Genomic DNA, 25,609 nt, shown 5'->3' on the forward strand with positions numbered 1-25,609 from the left:
AAATAATACTAACATAAATTTGGGTTTTGTTATAATAGAGGGAAAATACTCAAAACAGTAACTGTATATAGTTAATAAATTTCAATCGTCCTATATTACCTTTTAATGTCTGGTCATTTTCTATTTTATGTACGTTAAATACAAAAAAGACAAATTATATGGTTGGAATAATTAACGAATCAGAAGGCCCTCTAGTCCATCCCCTCATTTTACAGTATGGTAGAGTGGATACTTTGGACACAGAAGTCTTAAGTTCACATTCCATTTCTGTTGTTACTCAAAAACTGTGTGATTTCAGGTTAATCCCAAACTTACTGGGCCTGTGTAAAAAGTGGGATAAGATGATGGTCATTTCATGCCAGTGAATACCAGTGAGAATAAATGACTTGTCCAATGTCATCCATGTAGTAAGGACAAGGCAAAAATCCACTCTGCACCTCCAGTTTTAAACTCAAAAAATCTTTTTTAACGGAAATGTTTCTGGCAAAATATTTAAGTGAAAGGATATTACAAGCCAAGATACCCCTCATTATCTCATATTAATTAGAAATTATATCAAACTCCAAAGAATAACAACTAAAAGAAACTGCAGAGAGTCAAAGAAAATAAGTTGCTAAAAAACAACAAAACAAAAAATTACTATGGATAATGAGAATGCTAAGAAAAAATTCTCTAGAAGAAACTAAACTAATTCTGAAATTAGTTATACCCCATAAATAAGAATCTATTGGTCACAAGAACAAGAATAAGTGAAAAACCTAATAAAGGAACAAAAGGAGGATTTAATGAGTGAAATTGCTTTTAGTAAATCACTACTGATCAGAGAAATGCAAACGAAGACAACTCTGAGATACCACTGCACACCTGTTAGATTGACTAAAATGACAGGAAAAGATAATGACAAACATTGAAGGGAACATATAGGAAAACTTAATGCATTGTTGGTGGAATTGTGAACTGATCCAACCATCCTGAAAAGAAATGTGGAACTATGCCCAAAGAGCTATCAAACTGTGCATATCCTGTGATCCAACAGTGTTTCTATTGAGGTTATATCCCAAAGAGATCTTAAAGGAGGGAAAAGGCCCCCCAGATGTAAAAATGTTTGTCACTTTTTAGAGTGACAAGAAACTAGAAAATGAGGGGATACAATCAATTGAAAAATGACTGAATAAGTTGAAGAATATGAGTGCTATGGAATATTATTGTTCTATAAGAAATGACCAGCAGGATGATTTCAGAAAGATGTGGAGAGACTTACATGAACTGATGTTAAGTTAAATGAGCAGAACCAAGAGAACATTGTATACAGAAACAAAATTATGTGATGATCAACTTTAATGAACTTGACTCTTTTCAACAATGAGGTGATTCAAAGAAATTTCAATATAAGATAAAACACACACAAAAAAGAAATTGCTCTTAATAAAAAACTCAAAAATAAGACAAATTGATTGATTCATGAATTCAAGAAGGAGCCTAATATGAGTTAGACTATACAAAGGGAAAAATAAAATATTTCCTGACTTCAAGAAGCTTATATTTTATTTTGATTAACTGATTGATTAAAAAGAAATTGAAAAATTTTATCATGCAGACACCCTAAAAAAAGAATGTAGAAGACTAAGCTAAAAAGATTTTTAAATGCTACAAAAATCATCAGGGTAATATCAAAAGACAATATTACAAATACAATCAAAAACAACTGATAGAGGAAACAGGATTCCAAGAACAAATCTGAGAATCAATTGTCACCCAGGAAAAAAAAAAATGCTGAAACAAATGTGATAGAATTTATGGGAAAAAATTTAATATTTTAGGAAATAAAATTGGCACAAAAAACTAGCAAGCACAATAAAGATCAATGAATTAATAGGATAACCTAAAAGAGGAACCAGAATTGCAAATTACCCAGAAATGTGACTGTGAAGATCAAAAAAAGTAAAGAGTACTTCAAGCAGTTAAGAGATTGATAACTAAGAAATACCAATTGAAGAAAGGATTGTAGCTGAGATTTGAAGGAAGTCAGAGAAGCAGAAACAAGCAAAGAGAACATTTCCACGCGGGACAGCCAGTAAAAATGGACAGAATCAGGAGATTAGGCATTTTTCCAGTGTGAGAAATAGTAAATAGGCCAGTGTCAATTGATAATAGAATACAATACATGGAGGAGAATAAAATATAAGATTAGAAAGGTATAAAGGGACTAGGGTATGAAGAACTTTAAAAGCCAACAATGGACTTTATATTTCATTAGGGAAAGATTAAGGAGCCACTGAAATATGCAGTTTAAAATATATTTTTGAAATCTTACCAGAAAGATTAATGCATTGTTGATAAGAGTTGTGAACTGATCCAACCATTCTGAAGAGCAATTTGCAACTATGCCCAAAGGACTATTAAACTGTGCATACCCATTGATTCATCAGTGTCTTTATTGGTCCTGTATCCGAAAGAGATCATAAAAAAGGGAAAAGGACCCACATGTGCAAAAATATTTTGTAGGGGCTCTTTTTGAAGTGGCAAAGAACTGGACTGATGCCCATCAGTTGGGGAATGGCTGAATAGATTATGCTATATTAATGTTATGGAATATTAATGTTCTATAAGAAATGACTATCAGGGTAATTTCAGAAAGGCCTGGAGAGACCTGCACAAATGAATAGATGCTGAATGAAGAGAGTAGAATCAAGAGAATTCTGTACACAGCAATAAGCTTATATGATAATCAACTCTGATGGGCATGTGTCTTTTCAACAATGAAGCGATTCAGACCAATTTCAATGGTCTTGTGATGGGGAAAGCCATCTCCATCTACAAAGAGGACTATGGGGAGATAGAATGTGAATCATAGTATTTTCACCTTTTTGTTGTTGTTGATTGATTGCTTTTTTTTCCTTTCTTATTTTTTCCTTTTTGATCTAATTTTTCTTGTATAGCATGATCAATGGATAAATATGGTTAGAAGAATCGCACTTGTTTAACCTATAGTAGACTGCCTTCTGTTTAGGAGAAGGGAATGAAGGGATGAGAGGGGAAAAAATTCAGAACACAAGGTTTTACACAGGTGAATATTGAAAACTATCTTTGCAAATATTTGGGAAAATATAAAACTATTAAAAAAAAAAGGTAAAATTTTGCCACACATATACACCACACAAAATGGTTTTTAATAAAAATCTCAAAAATAAAACAAAATGATTGATTTATGAATTCAAAAAGGTACTTAATATGGGTTAGACTATCTGATTTTTTCTTGTGCAGCAATATGTCTAGAAGAATTGCACTTGTTTAATCTATAGTGAATTATTTGCTGTCTTCAGGAGGGGATGGGGGAAAGATGGGGAGAAAAATTTGGAAAATCAGGTTTTGTAAGGGTGAATGTTAAAAATAAAAGGCTATTTATTAAGAAAAAAAAAAAAAGAGGGAAAATGATTTTACCTTACAAAATTGAGTAATCCTCCAGGGCATAAAATAGACATTTTAACTTGCATCTTTTCTTGACTCAAAAACGAAGGGGAAAAAATTACAGTAGACAAGTAGGATTAAGGGAAACAAGAAATTGGGCTGGGATACAAGGGTTATTGAAGAAGGTAAAGTCTCAAATAAAAGAAAGCTGAAGAAGACTGCAATTTACTCATTCAAAAGAAGAAGAGGAAGAGAAGAGGCTACAAATATCTAATGCTCATGTTTTCTTTTTTCCCCAAAAAGGAACAGAAATAGGAGCTGAACCAGTGATTTTATTAATATAGAGCACTCCCAGATTAGAAAACTCATATCAATACAGATTGTCAACTTTTCTCAGTTATAAATAATCTTAGAAAGCTGCTTACATTGAGAGATTAAGTGACTAAGAGGAAGAGATATGAGACTTCTAGCTTCCAGGACATCACTTTATCGGCCAGCCATGCTACTTCTCTTTCAGTAAAAGAAATATTGCAACAAAATTGGACAGAAGATTGTAACTGCAACCCTGAATATTAATACGTGAAAATCTTGTTCAAAAAATTATCAAGCAAAAAAAAAAAAAAGGGGGGGGGAGATTTGGATATAAGGAGCAGAATGGATTAGAAAGCAAAATTTAACAAATTGCTATATAAAAGAAACTCAGATAAAAAGACTTATATAGAGTTAAAATAAGGAGTTGAAGTCTGAACTGTTTTAACTTTTAAAAGTAGAAATGGCTATCACATCTCAGAAAGTAACAGTAAACAGAGAAGTTGAGAGAGAGACTATATATAATTTATAAATCATAAGAACATTTATAATTTTCTTATAATAGTTGAAAATATAAATAATATTGTGTTAAGCAGATATTAATGATAATGATATCTTAAAGAATGAATAAGAGTTCTTCCTCGCAAAAGTGCAAAATTCACAGGAATCCAACAATGCATATATTGCCAGCTTTTTTTCCCCCCAATTTATGACAAGTTTGGGTGATTTTTTTTTAAAAGAAAAATCATCTGTCATAGGGGATGGCTATCTGGGAGAGGGAAATAAAAAAGGATATTGGGGAAATTTTTGGTAATATAAAAGACAACAAAATTTTATTTTATAAAAGAACAGGCTAATTTCTAGTTCTATAAAAAATTGCTCTAAAACACTATTAATTGGAGAACTATAAATTAAGACAACTGTGAGATAGTTTCACCTCTTCCTAGGTGAGACTTCACACCTCTCACATTGGCTAAAATGATAGGAAAAGATAATGATAAATGTTGGAAGGGATGTGGGAAAACTGGGACACCAATGCACAGATGGTTGAGTTGTAAAACTCCAAACATTCTGGAGAACAATTTGCAACTATGCCTTAAGGGCTACTAAACTTTGCATACCCTTTGATCCAGCAGTGTCTCTATTCCCATATAAACTCTCCTACTCATTAGGAGATCATAAAAAAGGGAAAAGGACCCAATATGCAAAAATAATGCATACATAGCAGCCCCTTTTGTAGTGAAAAGGAATTGGAAACAATGAATGCCCATTAGCGGGAGAATGGCTGAATGAGTTATGGTACATGAATGCAATGGAATATTACTGTTTTGTGAGAAATGATGAAGAGGCTTTTTTCAGAAAAGCTTGGAAAGACTTCCATGAACTGATGCTGAATGAAGTGAGCAGAATGAAGAGCACATAGTACATAGAAACAAGATTGTGTTATAATCAAGTGTTATGGACTTGGCTCATCTCAACAATGCAGTGATTTAAGGTAATTACAATGGAGTTGAGATGAAAAAAGTTATCTACATTCAAAGAAAGAACTAACTATGGAAACATAGTATTTTCACTGTTTTTTTTTTCCTCCCAGTTTTTTCCCTTTTGGTTCTATTTTTCTTGCACAGCATAAAAAGTATAGAAATATATTTAAAAGAATTGCACATATTTAAGCTATTAGATTACTTGCTATCTTGGGGAGGGATGATGTATAAGGAAAGAAAAAAAATTTGGAACACAAAATTTTACAAAAACAAATCTTAAAAACTATCTTTACATGTATTTGGAAAATACAATAATAATGAATTTTCTTAATGGGCTTAAGAATAAATCACAGGCATAAAATAACAAGAACCAGAAACAATAAAGAAAATGATAATTATGCAAAAAATTCCCAAATTTGGAGGACATTATTAAAGCAGTACTTAAAAGAAATCTTTATCTGATTTATACTAAAAATAGAAAGAGCAATAAATTAAGCATGAACTTAAAAAAAGTAGAATGTAAATAACAGGAAAACTCATGGTTGGAAGGGTTGTAGAAACACAAGCATAGTAAAATTCATTACTTGTGGAGCTGCGAACTGGCTGAGAACCATTCTGGAAAATAATGCAAGAATTATATAAGAAAACAAACATAAATGTTTATAACCTTTGAATCTACTCCAAGGAGGTTGAAATATGCACAAACAAGAAAAACAATTTACAAGAAGTAACTGATACTATACCCCAAAGAAGTGGGATATAAGAAATTATCCATGTAAAAAAGATCTTTTAAAAATGTTGATAGCAGTGTTGTTTGTAATAATAAAAAAGGTAGTTAAAATATGTATCTAATGATTAGAAAATGGCTGGCCAAATCAGAAAGTGAGCAAATGATGCAATATTATTGTACCACAAGGAATAATAATGATGACAGCGACAATAATAGTGACAATTACAACAATAATAGCAACAAGCATTTATGTAATGCCTACGATGTGCTAAACACTTTATAAATATTATCTTATTTGATATTCAAAAGGACCCTGGAAAGTAGGTCCTCATTTTACAGATGAGGAAACTGAGACAAACAGTTAAGTAATTTGCCCAAGGTCATAGGATTCAGAGAAAGTTAGGATGACTTCCATGAAGTGACACAAAATGAAGAAAGCTGAATCAAAATAACTGTGTATATGATGCTATGGTAATATGAATAAAGTTGATATGAAGAAGAAAAATTCTGGTCAAATAGCACTGTCAAATACCAACACATTATAAATGTATACAGTCCCTCTTTTTCTGTCAATAGATTATTTTTGTCAGGGAAAGGTACATTGTAAGGGGTTCTGATGTGCTGCTTAATGCATTCTGTAGCAAAATAAAATGTAACTAAAAAAAAGAAAATGCCAAAAAGGTATTTTCAACTCTTTGTGTTAAATAATAAAGACTAGAATGAGGGTTTACTAGTTCAGTTTTAAGATTATCTTCAGAACTACTCATTCAGACAGTTCTAAAACACTCAACTAAGCTATCTGGAATCGTGAGTAACATGAATATGACAAAGACAAGTGTCATACGTACCATCAGAAAATTTTCTCTTCGTGGCAAAGACTTTTGATTTGTCAGGCGGAGGCCATTCTCTAAAACTACTTGCTATTGTGCTTTCTGCATCATCATCAGTTCCTATCAGAGAGCTGCGATAACAGTACAATGGATGCCAGTTTTCCCCTTTACAAGTCAACAACATGTGGTCTGTAACAAATTCCTGCAGGTAGTAATACCTGCAGGCAAGAGAAAATGAAAGTGAAACATGAAGCCCACACACTCACTTGATAACAACTAGAAATGTTCACTAGATCATAGAATGTTAAATCTAGAAGGAACCCAAGATATTATCTCCTCATTTATGGATGAGGAAACTGAAGTTGAAAGATGTATAGTCAATTAATCAACAAGCATTTATTAAATGGCTCCTATATGCCATGTATTGTAGTGAGGACAAAGATAAAGGTAAAACAGTCCTTGCCCCAATGGAACTTCCATTCTATAGGGAGTGACAACATATATGCAAGTAAGTATATACAAAATAAATAGGAGATTATCTTTTGGGAAAAGCCTTACAAAATACAGGAGAGTAAGGAAAGGTTTCACATAAGATGTAGTGTTTGAAATGAATTTTAAAGGAAAATAATAGATTTTAAGGAGCATAGGTAAGAAGGAACTGCAGTCCAGGAATGAGGGAGAGCCTATACAAAGGCATGGTTATAGAAAATGGGAATTTTGTTGTTGTTTTTTAAGACAAACAGCCAAGAAGGCAAATTTGGTGGGATCACAAAATACTTAAAGGGAGTAAAATGTAACAGAACTAGAAAACAGGAATCTGATTGGAACCAGATGCTGGAGGGCTTTAAATGCCAAAGGAATATGTATTTGGTCCTAGGAAACAGAGCCACTGGAGTTCATTAAGCAGGGTTAGACTAACATGGACAAAACTGTGCTTTAAAAAAATCATTGTCAATTTAACAAATAGTAGACAATATAAGTGAGAGAGACAGAAAAGTTAGAGAGTAAAGATCACTGTAAAAGTCCAGGCAAGGTCATTCATATTAATCATATACCTGAACTGAGGTGGTGGCCATATGAATGGAGAAAAAATTACAGATTAAAAAAGAAGATGTGGAGGCAGAATCAATAAGATTTGGCAACTGATTGATTACTTGAGATGAAGGAAAATTAAGAAATAGAATGAATTTGAGCTTGAGGACTTAGGCTAGTTAGAAAGAAGTTTGTGCTCTCAACAGAAATAAGAATTCAGAGGGGCAGGTTTGGAGCAAAGATGAGTCTATTCTAGATATGGGATTTTTTACTTAGAAGTGATTTTTGTCTCATTCTTATTAGAACCCCCTAAATAAAATGGTGACTAAAGTTGTTTTCAATTTCTTCACTTCCTCTCTTCTCTTACAATTAGAAAATGAGTGAATTCAGGGAGGATTCCTCCCCCCATATAACGGATACTGGGAAAAGAAAAAGACTGGAAGGTAGAAACAGGAAAATTAAGAATCAAACTAAGATTCTATGAGACCACATGCCACAAACCTGTTCCTACATTTCTTCCATTATCTTCACTATCTATTATTTCCATCAGGACACTCTTTAAAGATAGTATATTTTCTATTACTCTTTATTATCATCCCTCAATAACTTTTTTCTTTCAAGATACACTCAAAATTACTTGTCAAGTCTTTGTTAGGATTGTGATTGAACAAAGAGAAGAAAGCTAGGACCAAAAATATGAGAAGTGTTTTATATGTACTGCTGTACCTCAATGACTTTTCCTCTTCAGAAGTCAATTCAAATTTGTTCTACTCCATTTCATCCTTGCTTCTGCCCTTTACTGAATTTTCACTCATTTTTCCCCCTAAAGGAGCTTAATACCTGGATTTTAGTCTTTCTAACTCATCCTACCATCATCATTAGAAGCTCCAGCAGTAACTTTGAAGATTTCTCCAATAACCTCTTTTTTCATCCCAATTCAACCATACACCAATATAATCATACCTTCCTTCTTCTTACCTTTTAAAACTCTGTCTCTGAGATATATTCCAATTTAGAGAAAGCCTATAGACCCTGGAGATGGTGGAATTTTAAGTTGTCCAGAACTATTAAGTCTACTTTATGAACATGACTTCCTATCCTTTTCTTACTCACTCATATTAAAAACTTAATCTTCAGCTTTACAACATCTGAAGGCTCAATTATTCCTTGAACCATTCCTTTTTTCTCATTCATCTTCCCCAACTTTGGCTTGGTTCAGCTTGCCTCCATAGTTTTGTTCTCCAGGCTTGGAAGATCTGAGTTATATTCTACCTCTCCCACATATGGATGACATCAAGCTAGTCACTTTTGCTCTGACAAATAACTAAATATATATGTTGAAGATTAAGTGATTACCTGAACAAGAAAGGAAGTATCATGTTAAAATGCACTTGGGGAAAAAGAAAAAGACTGAAAGGGGAAAGTACTATAAAGAGTAAACTCAGACTCGAAGAGATCACATCACAAAACCAGTTTCTATATTGTTTCTATTATGTCTGAAACTGTAATACCCATGTACCCAAAATTCTATAAAAATAATTTTCCCTATCTTTCACCTTTAATAATAGTTCCAAATATTTTTCTCAATACCTCTGTTCTATAATAATCACTATAATAATCACTAAATCCAATGATCTTTTGTCTTTACTCATTTCCTTGACTTTTTTATTTCTTATGATTCAACTGACGATCATCTTTGTCCTCCTACTATCAATTTATTTTCCCTTGTCATTATACTTCAACAAATGTTCAGTAAACTTCATAACAAATATAAGTAGTGACTCAAAGGCAAAAATGGATTTTTCATTGAAGAAATGAAAATATTAAAATAAAAGTTCAAGGAAAGAAACAAAAAGGAGAAAAAATATCTTAAAGAAACAACTTTATATGAGAAATACATTCCTTGAATACTAATGACTTAATAAGATAGTAAGAATAAAATTTTAAAATTAGAGGAAAAAACCTGAAGAAAATAAAACATCTAATGTGAAAAACTGACATCAATAATAGGGCAAGAAGAGATAATCTAAGTATCACTAGACTTTCTGAGAACCATGTTTTTTAAAAATCTTGGACACTAGTTTAATGAAAACTGCTTACATGTAACAAGAGGACAAAATGAAAACAGAAAGAATCCACGAATGACCCCATTAAAGGAACTCAAAAAAGAAAAGTCCTAGGAATATTACAGCCAAAACCCATAGCTTTCATATCAAAGGCAAGTAGGACAAGGGAGATTAAGAGGAAGCAATAAAAAACAAAACAACTTGCTGAAGTGGGGAAGAAACAGATTCTAAGGGGTCTCCTATGAATTGGGGAAATGGTCAAATTCTATCATCTATGAATATAATAGTGAGCTATTAGGGTGTCTTAAAAATGACAAAAGAAAAAACTGGGGAAGGAAGGGAGGGAGAGAAGAAAAGAAGAAGGGAGAAAGGGAAAAAAGGGAAGACGGGAGGGAGGGAAAAAAAGGAAGGAAGGAAAGGTTTTATATAAGCCTGTGTTGTTTTATCTAAGAGGATCCTGCCTCCTTAAGGGAAGAGAGTAACCTATTTTGTCTAAGGCCTGTTGGGTCTCTCTTAACAATTTGTCTAGTGTTCAATGAATAGCAACAACATAATGCCTCCAATTTCATACTATTCATTCACATAAAGTTGGAGCTATATTTTAAAAAATAAACAAAAGAACTAGATTTTTTTAACTATGCCAATTTGAAAACATTTCAAACTGTAATTTATGAAGCACTTAGACCTATAAATATATGCCTACAAAGAAATTTAATCTCCAGGCAATTCTGTAAGGTATTAAGGATTCCCAAAATAGAAAGAACTTCTTCAACAAATGATTATTTAGAAATATTTCTTGAACTTCAGGGGATAGCACAGCTTTACTCAGTACTCTGGGATTTCTATTTATAGTTTCCATTTGTTGCTTGTATACAGGTGGATAAAGCAGAAATAGCTGGAGCCACATTAAGATTCTCTGACTTCCTAAAGAACAAGGCCACTACATTTTTTTTCACTTCAGTTTCCACATTGTCACAGTAGTAGAGCTGCTAGATGAGATGGCATCTCAAAGGAGATACAAAGAATGGGAAATCAATCCTGGGGAAATTAAAATTCTAGCTAGTGTACTTTAAGTTTTGGGAAATACAGCAATCCACATCAATATGCTTCAAACAAAAGTACTCTAACAAAACAGACCACAGTACCATCAGTACTGTGGTTGAAATAGGTTAACCAAAGCACCCAAGTAAATGCTGGTAAAAAGAAAAGTCAATACGATTCAGTTGGAGAACCTAAACTCAAATTCGAGCTCTACTGCTTATTATTAAATTACTTCACTTTTCCAGGCCTCAGTGCTAAAATGAAAGAATTGGACTAGATCCTCTTTGAGATCCCAATAGGCCCTAAAAATCTTACAATCCTTTGTTAATAGGATCACAGATTTAAAGCTGGAAGGGTATTAAAAAACCATCTAGTCCAACTTCCTCAATTTACAGACAAAGAAATTAAGGCCACAGAGATTATATGATTTCCTCCAGAGCCAGATTTTCAACTTAAATCAACACAGATTCCAAATCCACTGACTTGCCCCTTTCTGTGCCATACTGCAGGCCTTACTGTCAAAAAATAGAAATTCACTCATTGCTATAATCTAGCCCAACCCTATTTTTCATTTTTCTATACTCCAGTCTATCAATTTTCCCAAAAAAGATCGTGTTTATTCTCTCCTTTGTGCCTTTCCTGATACTATTCCCTTCTAGCTATCTATTCAAATACCAACTCTGCCCAGTTCAAGTATTTTTATACTTTCCTCAAATATTCAAATCCAAAATGATTCCTTCCCTTCCCTTCCTCAAGTAAATTTAAAGCACCATTAATTTAAAGGTAGTACTAAACTTTTCAGTTCACTGTTCTAATCCTGTCATATACATGTTTCCTCTTTCTAAAATTATCAATCACTTGAGGGCATTTTTACATAATTGCTGGTGCTGTTTCTGATTATTCCCCTAAATAGCCAACACTTTGAACAGAGCAAGTACTCCCCCCAAAAAAAAGAAAGGAAAAGGGGGGAAAAAAGTTTTAAAAAATTGGGATAGGTTCCAATTCATCATTTTGCCTCCTTCAAAAGGCTAAATAAAAGATATAACAAGGAATCATTAAAGAAAAATGAAATCAAGTCCTGAAATGTAAGTTTGGCACTTTAAAGATATAAAAATATATAACACATTATGAATCATATCATCAGGATTTATTTACAAATGACAAAACAGTTCTAAAAAGTTCTAAAAGTATATATACCTAGAAAGGAAGGAAGAGACAAGAAAAACTGTTCATCTAGATACAATCTCCTTATCCTGTATAAGACTACAACACTGCCTCTGTAACCAAAATAAAGAGCCCACTGTTATTATCCACAGGAAATGATTCCATTTATTTATAACACACATTTCACACTGTTCATCTGACTCAAGTAGTCATATATAGTAGAAAAAGGAAATAAGGTTCCACAGGTTACAGCTGGCCTTAACTCAATTCATGTTTCACTCTTGCTTTCCTAAAATACATAATCAGCATAGTAAAAACAGAAAGCAGTATTTCAATTCAAAGAACATATTATCTTTATCAGAAGAGACCACATGATCCAACCAAAATAAGGATTTTCTCTAAAGCATAAATTCTTGACCTTTTTTGTTTAATGGACCTATTTAGCAACCTCCTGAAACCTACAGACCCCTTCTCAGAATAAAGTTTTTAATGCATAAAATATAGTACATAAAATTACAAAGAAAGCCAATTATAATGAAAGTTATCAAAATATTAAAATTAATGATCCCTAAGTTAAGAACCTCTTATACTCAAAATTTCAAAAATTGTGTGTAGTCACCCATTTGATTTACCACTCCTCAAGTGAAAAAAGGAGATCTCTAATTCCAACTAATATTCCTTCCCTTCTTACAGAATTCTGCTCTAGTAATCCCTTCATTTTCATACATTTTCAATCTCTCCTATCACAAATCAAATTTTATACACACACACACACACACACACACACACACACACACTCGCTTTATAAACCTTAAAGTGCTATTTAGAGATCATCATCATCACTATTACATGGGATTCTTCCTTTTTATCTTGCTGTAGATATGCTCAATCCTCTGAAATCCCAAAAACATATCCTTCTCCTTGCTATTTCCAACTTATCTCTTTCCTCCTTTTCACTACTTAAAAATATCAATCAAACTGTTTATATTCAGTGTCCACATGTCTACCACACTGTTAATCTCTCAAGGTTTATCAATGATATAATTCTCTCATTCAATGATTTTTTTAAGTTCCCCATCCTCCTTGATTCCTGACAGGTGAATACTGTTTTCCTTCTGGATATATTTTCCTCCCTTAATTTCTCAGATTCTGTTCTCTCTTGCTTCTCTTTTTATAACTCTCATGTTCCTCTTCCTCTGCTTTAGCCTCTTCCTGATCTTTTGAGGGTTTACTCCAAAGTTATCATGAATTTTTTTCTCAACTATTGCCAATCTTTTCCTTAAAATTTTCATTTCTTCTCTAAGTTTTAACCACCCACCCTCCATACAGATGGCTTCAAAATGTAAATATTTATATATACACCCTCATGTTAGTTCCAGACCCACATCTCCAGCTGTCTATATAAGACAATTCCACTAGCCCTAGAAACTCAACAATATCCATATTGTTCCATAGATCCATTCTATGCAGAATGAAATGCAGTATTTCTTTCTAAATCTTTTCTCTCTGATTTTTACATTTCTCTCAGGAACACCATCACCAAATCAGTGATGGCTAAAACTTTGATATTACCTTTGCTTCTTTTTGCCTCACTTGTCATTGATAATGTAAGGTTGACTGCAGCAAACATTGTCACAGTAGTAGAGCTGCTAGATGAGATGGCATATCAAAGGAGATACAAAGAATGGGAAATCAATCCTGGGGAAATTAAAATTCTAGCTAGTGTACTCTAAGTTTTGGGAAATACATCAAAGAGGGAGAATCCAAACCATTCCAGAAATGCAATCAATAATAACCTTATCAGACTAGCTCCCCTCTACAATGAAAAGGAAGCTCAAAAGTTTATTAGATTCTTCTAGTTCTAGAGAACCCACATTCTCCATTTAGGTATTTTCATAGCATCCATGTATCAAAGTAACAATACTCTTATCTCTTTATAACAACACTTTTAAAAAAATTTTATTTTATTTTATTTAATAATAACTTTATATTGACAGAATCCATGCCAGGGTAATTTTTTTTACAACATTATCCCTTGCACTCGTTTCTGTTCCGATTTTTCCCTCCCTCTCTCCACCCCTTCCCCTAGATGGCAAGCAGTCCTATATATGTTAGATATGTTGCAGTATATCCTACATACAATATGTTTGCAGAACTGAACAGTTCTCTTGTTGCACAGGGAGAATTGGATTCAGAAGGTAAAAATAACCTGGGAAGAAAAACAAAAATGCAGATAGTTCACATTCGTTTCCCAGTGTTCTTTCTTTGGGTGTAGCTGTTTTTGTCCATCATTTATCCATTGAAACTCAGGTCTCTTTGTCAAAGAAATCCACTTCCATCAGAATACATCCTCATACAATATCGTTGTCGAAGTGTATAATGATCTCCTGGTTCTGCTCATTTCACTTAGCATCAGTTCATGTAAGTCTCACCAGTGCTCTCTGTATTCATCCTGCTGGTCATTTCTTACAGAACAATAATATTCCATAACATTCATATACCACAATTTACCCAGCCATTCTCCAATTGATGGGCATGCATTCAATTTCCAGTTTCTAGCCACTACAAACAGGGCTGCCACAAACATTTTGGCATATACAGGTCCCTTTCCTTTCTTTAGTATTTCTTTGGGATATAAGCCCAATATAAACACTGCTGGATCAAAGGGTATGGGCATAATTCCAGATTGCTCTCCAGAATGGTTGGATTCATTCACAACTCCACCAACAATGCATCAGTGTCCCAGTTTTCCTGCATCCCCTCCCACATTCATCATTATTTTTTCCTGTCATCTTAGCCAATCTGACAGGTGTGTAGTGGTATCTCAGAGTTGTCTTAATTTGCATTTCTCTGATCAATAATGATTTGGAACACTCTTTCATATGAATGGTAATAGTTTCAATTTCATCATCTGAAAATTGTCTGTTCATATCCTTTGATCATTTATCAATTGGAGAATGGCTTGATTTCTTATAAATTTGAGTCAGTTCTCTATATATTTTGGAAATGAGGCCTTTATCAGAACCTTTAACTGTGAAGATGTTTTCCCAGTTTGAACAACACTTTTTTTTAATACTTTACTGTTTATTGTCGTGAATGGTATGATCCATTAGGAATATGTTGTGGGATATGGAGTAAAGTGCTGATTTAAACCAATTTTTCGTATGATTGCTTTGTAATTTCCCCAGTAATTTTGTCAAATAAGTTCTTTCCTAAGAAATGGTTTTCTAGTTCATTAGTGTATTATTGAATTTCACTGTTTCTGATCCTTCTTTGTCTAGCCTATTGCACCTACCCTTATTTTTAAATAACACCCAAGATTAATCTGGTCTCAATCACTTACTAGCTAGTTGTGTGACCTTGGTAAAAACATTTAATTTCCCATTTGCCTCAGTCTTCTAACTGAGAAATAGATCAAGATTTAAGAATCAAATGAGGTAACATATATAAAATATGCTGCAAATGTTTCTACTGGGCTTATATCACAAAGGTATAAAGGAATATTAAAGAAGGGAAAGGGACTTGTATGTCCACAAATGTTTGTGACAGGTCTCTTTGTAGTGACAGAAACTGAAAACTGAGTGGATGCCCATCAATTGGAGAATGGCTGAATTGTGGTATATGAATATTATGGAATATTATTGTTCTGTAAGAAATGACCAGCAGGATGATTTCAGAAAGGCCTGGAGAGACTTACATGAACTGATGCTGAGTGAAATGAGCAGGGCCAGGAGATCATTATATACTTCAACAACAATACTATATGATGATCAATTCTGATAGACTTGGCCATCTCCAGCAATGAGATGAACCAAATCAGTTCCAATAGAGTAGTAATGAATTGAAGCAGCTACACCCAGCAAAAGAAATCTGGGAGATGACTAAGAACCATTACATCGAATTCCCAATCCCTATGTTTTTTCTGTCTGCATTTTTTATTTCCTTCACAGGCTAATAATACATTATTTCAAAGTCTGATTCTTTCTGTACAAGAAAACAACTGTTAAGACATGTATACTTATGTTGTATTTAATTTATAATTTAACATATTTAACATGTATTGGTTAACCTGCCATTGGGAAGAGGGAATGGGAAGGAGGGGAAAAAGTCGAACAAAAGGTTTGGCAATTGTCAATGCTGTAAAATTACCCATGCATAAAACTTGTAAATAAAAAGCTATAATTAAAAATAAAATAAAATGAAATAATAAAACATGCTGCAAATGTTTAAAGTATATATAAATGCAAGTTACAGTCATCATAATTACCTCATTGTTTTCTTATATAAATTGAGATCTGGAACGGCTATTTTCCCTTACTTGCTACTTTTTTTCATTATTTCCATTGACATTCTAGACATTTCTCCAAATAAATTTTAATATTTTATCTAGTTCTGCAAAGTACCCTTTGGTCATCTGATTGCTACAGTATTAAAATAACCACTAATTAATATAGTAAATTTGGTAGCATCATTTTATTAAATTGTGTTTATTATATTTATATCATTTTTACTATATGAACAATGTTATGGCTATCAACAAAGAATATGTCTCCAACAATTTTAAGTTGTTTCAACAAGCGCTTTGTAACTGAATTTATTCAAAATATTCACTAATGATATTGAACTATAATCCTTGGCTTTATCCTTCCTTGGTTAGTATTAAGACTACTTGTCTCATGAAAAGAGTCTGGTAAGGTGTTTGTTGTTTTCTCAGTTTTTGAGAATGACTTGTATAATATGGTACTAATTGAGCTTTTAAAAGTTTAATAGAATTCTCCTGTGAATTCAAGAAAGGCAGTTTTTTCTGCTCCCTTTGGTAGTTCCTTTTCAGCTAGTTCTATGTCTTTTTCTGAGACTGTATTATTTAAGATCTCTATCTGCTCTTCTATTAATTTGGATTTACATTTTTAAATGTATTTCTTCATTTCTTTTGTGTTCTCAATTTTGATGGCATAAATGCATAGCAGATTCTTATCAATATTTTTATTCTGATTAGTTCTGATTCTCTCCTCTCTTTTTAATAAGGTTAGCTAAAAATCAATTTTGTAAATGTTTTTAAATAATCAGCTCTTAGTTTTTATCACTTCTGTAGTTTTTTTTTGTTTCCCATTTTATCTATTTCTCCTCTAATTTTCAATAGCTCTTTTGTACTTATTTGCTGGCTTTGTGATCCTTTTAAATGAATTTTAAATTAATTCTCTCTTTTTCCAGTTTTTAATGTATTTTTTCAATCAGTACCCCTTCCTGATTTTTTTTTACATATTATTTTTTCCATTTCAATCATAGTATAATGAAATACTTTTTAAATTAGTGATTAAGTTCAATTTTTGAAATTAAATTTTAAAACCTCAAATATTTATTGGACATTTACTATGTGTTCTGTTTTATATAAAAACTGCTATGCTATGGAAGCAAAAAAAATCTTAAACTGAGGAAAATAATAGGGGAAAGAACATGTAAATAACTAGATACATACAAAGAAGTGCTCTTTAAGGAAAAAAGAATTTAAATATAGATTGTCCTTGCTTAAGTGAAAGGGTACCAGTGCTATTCTTTTCCTTCACAAAGCTCTGTGTGGCCTTTCTCTCTATCTGTTTGAGAGAAAGGAGAAACCACTTGAATTTAAAAATGCGAATTTACAAGCTAGTGTTATCTGAAATGAAAGAATATTCAGTGCTCATGACTATTAAGTGCTAATATAATAAAAGGAAAAATACTACCAAAGTCAATTTATTTATCAAAAAAAAAAAAAAAACCAAAAAAGTACTTCTAAACTTCAAATCATAAAGCAGCAATCCTCAAAATCATCTGGAATTAGTTTAAAAAAACCACAGAAGCAAATCATTAGAATAGAATAGGCAAGGGAAAAATCAGGAACATGAAATTCAATATTCCTTTATTTACAACACATTATTTAGAACTTTCTGTTTTAGAAGGGCTACTGGAGAAATTGAAAAGCAATCTGATAAAAATTATGTTTAGACTGATACTTTGCATTACAGTATATAAAAATTCAAAATAAATACATGACCTGAATAATAAAAATCATAAAACAATTTAAAAGAGAAGATTATATATCATTCACAGCTACAGGTAGAAAATGTGTTCTTAACCAAAAAAAGGAGTGGGGGTAAACAAAAAATAAAATATATCTTTAAATATAAGGAACTAAAAAAGTTTTTGCACATACATAAATACAGTATCTAGGAAAAGCAAAAAAAAAAAAAAAAGTCAAATATCAAATTTTCAGAAAAAGATTTTGAATCTAAGATATTTAGATAAATGACATTTATATGAGGCCAAAAGCCATTCTTCAATAGATAAGGGATCGATATAAACAGTTTTCAAAAGAAAAATTGCAACCTATTAACAACTATGTAAAGAATGATCCAAAATACAAATAATAAACCAAATATAAATGTACAAACAAATCTCGGGCCTTAATTTATGGAAAAAGTAACAAAGAAGGGGAACAATCAATGTTGGAGTGGCTATAGCAAGACAGGTACACCAGTACATAGCTGATGAAGTTATAAATCAACATAAATCTTTGGGAAAGCAATACAGAATTATGCAAAGAAAATAACTAAAATGTTCACACTCTTTGATCTAAATATACCACTACTAAGCTTAAATCCCAAGAAGATGATCACCAACAAAAATAAAGTCTACATATGTAACAAAATATATGATAATAAAGAATTGGAAATATAGTAAATATCTACCAAATAAAGAATGATTCAACAAATTATGGCACATGATTATAACAATATAGACACATATGAAAACTTTTTCCATGAAGCAGAGCCAAAAAAATAATATACACAATGACTACAACAATGTAAATGAAAAGAAGCACAAAATATTCAAAACTGAATGCTGCAAAATTACAAAGAACAAGCATGACACCAAAGTGCAGATATGAGAAGACAACTCTTATTCTGCTCGTTTGCAGAGGTGGGAGATGAACAAAGGTGTTATACTGAACATATTTTTCCTATCTTTTCAACATTATGATCATTTTTGCTGATTTTTCCCCTCTTTTTATTTCCTTAAAAATATTATTATATATCATAGTTCTCTAAGATAAGAGATGAATAGTGGGGAAATTTTTGATGATAAAAGATGAAATTTAAAATAATAAAAAAAAATTTATTTGAAAAAAGTGAATGTTATAAAATTACAAAAGAACAGGTGTGACCCCAAAGAAGAGATATGGAAGAATATCTCTCTTTATTCCCTTTCAAGGATGAGAACTCCCCATGTATTAAACATTACTTTAAGACTTATCCAATGTAACAGTCAGTTTTGCTGACTTTTTTCCACTTTTTTTCCTTGATTTATTTTTAAAGTATTCTTCTGTATATGATAGTGCTTTGAAAAGAAAAAATTAAGGGATATAGGGGAAGTTTATGCAATGTAAAAATAAAAAATTTCAATAAAATATATATTTTTTTAAAATCCTACACATATATGGAGTTAAATAGAAGACAAAAACAAAATATATATTTTTTTAAAATCCTACACATATATGGAGTTAAATAGAAGACAGAAACAACTGGGGATAATCAGGTCAGGTTGTCTACAAAAGGTGGGAACTGCACAACATGATTAATATGGAAACTTATTTTGCATGACTACCATGCATAATATCAAATTGCTTCTCTTCCCAATGAGAGGTCCATGGGGAAGGGAGAGCATCTAGAAAACAAAGTTTTTAAAATGAATGTTAAAAATTGTTTGGAACTAAGGAAAAATAAAATACTAAAAACAATTTTTTTTTTTAAAGGCGGGGAAAAAAAGGTGGGAATTGAATGGAATCTTGAAGGCAGCTAAGAGGCATATATGAAGGAAAGCACAAGAGACAGCCAATGCTAAAGTACAGACATAGGAGACAGAATGTGGTGAAAAAGAGAATGCAAAGGTAATGTTTAGAGAGAAGTAAAAGTGTTAAAAGGTTGCAAAGTAAGGACGGTGTCAGGTTTTGAAGAGCTTCAAAAGTCAAACAGAAGACTGTGTGTATTTGAGCCTTGTGGTAGGACTACTTACAAGGAATTGAAACCATCCTCAAGACTTGACTGGCTCAACTGAAAAAGTCAAGACTGTTCAAGAGAATTCCTAGATTCCTGAACACAAAACAACCACAAGAAACTGTAGGTATTTTTTGATGTTTGGCTGGTAGAAAAATGATTGGCAAAGGTACAAAATCTACACTTATCTTCAATGCCTATCTTAAAAAAAAAAAAAAAAGCTATCAAGCTATTTCTATGATTAGATAAAGCTTTAATTGAATGAACTATGATTGTCTCATTTGATTCTACTTGTTCTTACCTTTCTAGTCTCAACTGTCCTGAGGTCTCTTCTCTGTTCTATCTATTGCTTGGTAATCTTATGAGTTCCATGAATTTAATTTTCATTTCTATGAGGATGTTTCTCAGATTCATCCTGAATCTTTCTTCTGAGCTAATCTCTCCATCATCAACTGGTTACTGGACCTCTTGAATTATTAATTCTACAAAGGACTACGAAATGAATGGACTGAGTCAAGCTCAACTCAATTATCTTGTAAGTACAAGGGAACTAATAAAAGTTGACTGCATAGATGGTCACATGATCAAACTGATGCTACAGAACATTAGTTTGACAGCTGAATGATTGGATACTTCCCACTCTCCCATTCTTTTCAGCTTTTTTGTATGTGTTTTCTTCTTCCATTAGAATTAGCTCCTTATCGCTTCTCGTCCTTTTGGCTAAGATCAAGTGTAGAATTAGCTCCTTGAGGGAAGTACTGTCTTTTTATCTTTCTTTGTAGGATAGCATTGAATTTGGTACAAATTAAGTGTTTGATAAGTGTTTACTGACTGATTGTAGAATCCATGATTTATAAAAAAATATACTTGAAACACAATTCATATAGAATTAAAATGAGGGCCTAAAAATGAATCCGTTGTATATGATTTCATGTAAATCTAAAAAAGCAGGGATAACATTTATGATCTCAGACATGCCAAGATTAAAGAGAGGCATGGTTAAAAAGGAAAATGACATTATACTTAAAGCTAACAAAAATAATAATTTATAAATAAGTAATAAAATATATAAGCACCAAATTGCACAGTAAAGAAATCCTTAAAGAAAACCTGCAAAACCAAAAGAAGATAAAACAATTTTTTAAAAACTGCATAGAGGATTCTGGGAAGATGGCGGAATAGGTAAGTAACTTTCAAGATCTCCATATTTCCCTCACAAATTTGCATTTCAGGATCAACACAGATTAGTGAAAGATCATGAGGATGGGGCAGAACAAGAGTCTGGGGATTAACCTGTGTGAAGTACAAACACACCTACAAGCTATCTATACACAAACACCAAGTGGGGAGCTCTGGAGCTAGCTGAGTTTGGCTGGCCCCTCAGCAGAAACTATAGAAACATCTCCAGGGCAGCTTATGGAGTTGGGGATCTGAGCCCAGAAAGACTGAGGAAACCTCTGCTGATATGGAACTCTAAGCCCAGCTGTGCTACAGAAACATAGCCCTGCCCAAGAAAGAACCAGCAGTCAGTGAGTGAAAAAGCCGTAGGGCAGGGATGTCGCCAGCAGTGGCACTTACAGGAGGGGGAAGTTCTTGGTTTGGGGTTCCAGGTCGTAAGGAAGAGGGATTATCCTCTCACCACAGGATTATAGATACTTACCCTAATACTTCTAATTAAAAAAAAAAAAAATGGACTAGGAAAGACAAAAGAACTCATAAAAATTTACTATGGAATAGTGAAGACAGGAATTCATCTTCTACCCGAAAGAATGGTTCCCTAACCAGAGAGAATTGATAGAAGAACTCAAAAGAGAATGTAAAAATCAAATGAGAGTTACTGAAGAAAAACTAAAATAAATAAATAAAAACCATCCAAGGAGAAAAAAAAAGATTATGGGGGGAAAAATAACTAACTACAAGACATAGAATCTCAAAGATAAAAATAACTCTTTGAAAATTAAAATTAGGCAAGAGGAAACCAGTGAAATCATAAGAGACCAAGAAATAATAATTTTAAAAAACAGAACACAATGTGAAACATTAAGAAAAACAACAGATCTGGAGAATACATCAAGAAGAGAAAATATAAGAATAATTGGACTACTAAAAACTGTAACCAAAAAAAAAAAAAAACCTTCACACAATTTTACATTAACAAGAAATAATTAAAAAAAATTTTTTCCTGGAGTGATGGAACATGAAAGAAAGTAAAAATAGAAAAAATTCACTGATCACCATCTCAAAGAAATCCTTTGTGGAAAACACAGGAATACTACTGCAAAATTTCAAAACCCCTAGGTCAAAGAGTAAATTCTGCAAGAAACAAGAAAAAAACAATTCAAATATATTGGAGCTACATTTAGTCAACCACACTAAAAGAATACAGGTCATGAAATCATATAAAGTAACAAACATGAGAACTAGGCCTAAAGCCAAAAATATCATACACAGCAAAATCATCCATAATATAAATTGGGGGGTGGGAGGGGTGGGGGGTGGGAGAGAGAGAAAAGGCCATTCAATGAACTTGCAGATTTTCAGGACTTTCTTTTCAACCAAACCTGAACTGAATAAAAAATTCAACATATAAAAACCAATCTCAAAGATCAATTTCAACATTAACAAATTGTTTATGGTTTTTACTTGGAATTGTATACCTTATGTTTAAGATTGACATTAGTAACTGGGTAACTTAAAAGAAAGATCAGGGCAGAGTTGGGTAAGTTCTTAAAAAAATAAAAATAAAAAAGTAAAACTGCCTAGAAAAAGGTAAAAATAGCAATTATATTATACAAATGACGTGCAGAAGAATAGACAGAGGCATTAGAGAGAGTAGCAGGATTCATACTTCTGAAAAACTACTTATATCATAAATGAGTTAACTAGGAAACACTATATATATGTCATCAAGGATATATAGCACCTTGCAAAATCTATAAAGAAATCAGGAGAAGCGGTGGGTGGAAGAAGATAAGGGAAGCATCCACAGGTTTGGGGAGGGGGGAGGGGAATTAAATAATAGCAAGGAAAGTTAAAGTATAGATTTATAGCAGAAGAATTAGCAGAGACAGAAGAAATAAATCAAATGTAAAGAGTTATTGTTATGCATTTTGAATCCTCCCTGATGTTCTGTGGGGTACCTGACAATGTCCTATTTTTATTTTGTTTTTCCTTTTTTTCTATTCTTTTAAAAAATAATATAAAAATTTAAAACTGCATACATAATAGAATTTATGAAATAGACAAATTATTAGCTAACTAGATTCCCCCCAAAAAAATGATTTTTAATTACAACAAAAAGGAGATTATTAAAAATTATTTTTCACAATTCCATGCCAATAACTTAAATAAGTGAATTATTTACAAAAATGCATAAGCACTTTAATAGAATGCAAAATAGATAATTTTAAAAATCCGAAAAAGAAGCTGAGGAAGTTATAGATGAATTCCCCAAACTCCTAAAAAAAAATCATGGCTAGATGGATTTATAAAATTCCATCAAACACTCAAAAACGGAATATTTTGCCAAAAATAAGAAAAAAGATGTCTACCATACAGCTTCTGTGAGCTACATAAGTTCTTGTTACCTAAATCAGGAGATAAAGTAGAGAAAGAAAAAAGAGACAAACATCCTTAATGAATATGAATGCAAAATTACTGAATAATATGAGCAAATAAGCAGCAATAATATATTAAGCAGATTATATATTTGGATGGTTTAATATTAGGAAAATTATAAACAATTAAAAGCAAAAGATTATATCAATGTAAGCAGAAAAAACTTTTGACAAAAATACAACACATATTAAAAATATAGGAATAATTACAGGCTATTTCCTAATATGGTAAGCCAAATCTACCTAAAACAAGAAACCATCATTACCTCTAAGGAAGAAAGTTCTTTCCAATTAGATCTGAGGTAAAGTAAGAATGCCCATTATTTCCATTATAATTTTAGATAGTACTAGAAATGCTAGTCAAAAGACAAAAAAAGCTAAAAACTAAGTATAGGGAAGGAAAAAACGTATCGATTTTGAAGATAATGTTGATTTACTTCAATGAAAAATAATTGACTCTATTAACAAATTAAGTGATGTAGGATATTAAAAGACCGGCTAATATCTTTAGTCTTTCTAGGCTTCTCTCCACTTCAATCCATCCTTTATCCAGCCACTAAAAGGGATTCTTCCAAGGCTCAGGTCTGATCATGCCCTCTCATATTCAAGGAATTCCAGTGGTTCAATATTGATCTAAGACAAAATCTTCTAAAATCCACAGAACTTTCATAAAGTATCCCCCTTCTATCTTATCAATCTTCTTATACCTTCCCTATACATTCTCTTCGATAAAATGACATTGACCACCTAGCTGTTCCATTTACAAGACATTCTATTTCTTCACTCAGCTATTCCCTGTTCGTGGCACGTTCTTCCTTCTTCAACTCTACTTGCTGGCTTTAAGACCCAAACAAAATGACACGTTTTAAAAGACAACTATCCCAAGCTCTCTTAATTCTAAAGCCTTCACTCTATTAATTATTTCCTATTTATACTATAAATAGCTTGTTTGCATGTATTTTCATTTTGTCTTCCTCATTAGATTTTGACCTTTATGAGGGCAGAGACTGTCTTGGACTACTTTTTATATTCTCTGCACTTCATACACATGGAAAGTACCTAATACATCTTTATTAATTAATTTATTGATATTATATAACACTGAAAATTTTATATACAAATTAATTTAGTCCTATTAGAATTAGAAGGGAAACAGGCCTCTCAAGAGGCAAAGCCAAGATGGAGTAATGACAGGAATTCATCCATCCTCTCCCAAACCATTCCAAATTCCTTTAAATAATGACTCTCAACAAATTTTAGAGCATCAAATATCCAAAAAGATGGAATAGACCAATTTCTAGTCAAAGACAACTTAGAAACTCAGCAGAAAAAGTTTGTGGCACCAGGGTGGAAGTCCAGCATGTAGTCCCAATGGAGGCTGTGCAGCCCCAGCCAATGAAGCAGAAAGAGAATTCTGAATCAGTGGGAGGAGGTATTGGTGGCTTCTAGACCTCTCAGCCCAGAGCACCAAAGAACAAAAATGATCTGTGGCAAGGATAGGAGTCCAGTGCCCAAAGCCAGTAAGTGCATTCCCAGCCCCAACCCTAGACTCTGTTGCTTCAGCACATTGGTTCTTACAGCTACAGTGGAGCAGAGACACACCTAATAGCTTCAGGGAAGAAAAGAGGTTTTGTGGTTAGGTCTCTAGAAGGATCTCTGAAAGTAGCTGCACAAAACACAAACTCAGGACCTTCCACACAGGAAATGGACCCCTACTTTAACAAAGACTTAAAAGCTGAGTAATAGGCTCGGAAAAATGAGCAAACAGCAGAAAAAATCCTAACCATTTAAAGTTATTATGGTGACAAGGAAGGTCAAAACACACACACTCAGAAGAAGATAACAAAGTTAAGGTTCCTACATCCAAAGCCTCCAAGAAAAATAAGAATTGGGTTCAG

The 25,609-nt window shown here is 32.5% G+C and overlaps 1 protein-coding gene across 3 annotated transcripts in view; it reads right to left on the minus strand.

Moving 5' to 3' along the window:
- The window catches only part of LOC127553697 (cohesin subunit SA-2-like), a 121,780-nt gene that overhangs the window by 13,172 nt on the left and 82,999 nt on the right, over positions 1 to 25,609 (minus strand). For all 3 annotated transcript variants that reach the window (XM_051984610.1, XM_051984611.1, XM_051984609.1), the window contains exon 31: positions 6,780 to 6,979. In XM_051984610.1, the coding sequence (XP_051840570.1) occupies positions 6,780 to 6,979 (200 nt within the window). The remainder of the gene's footprint in view (positions 1 to 6,779; positions 6,980 to 25,609) is intronic.

This window comes from Antechinus flavipes, chromosome 3, assembly GCF_016432865.1.
Source record: "Antechinus flavipes isolate AdamAnt ecotype Samford, QLD, Australia chromosome 3, AdamAnt_v2, whole genome shotgun sequence".
NCBI lineage: Eukaryota > Metazoa > Chordata > Mammalia > Dasyuromorphia > Dasyuridae > Antechinus > Antechinus flavipes.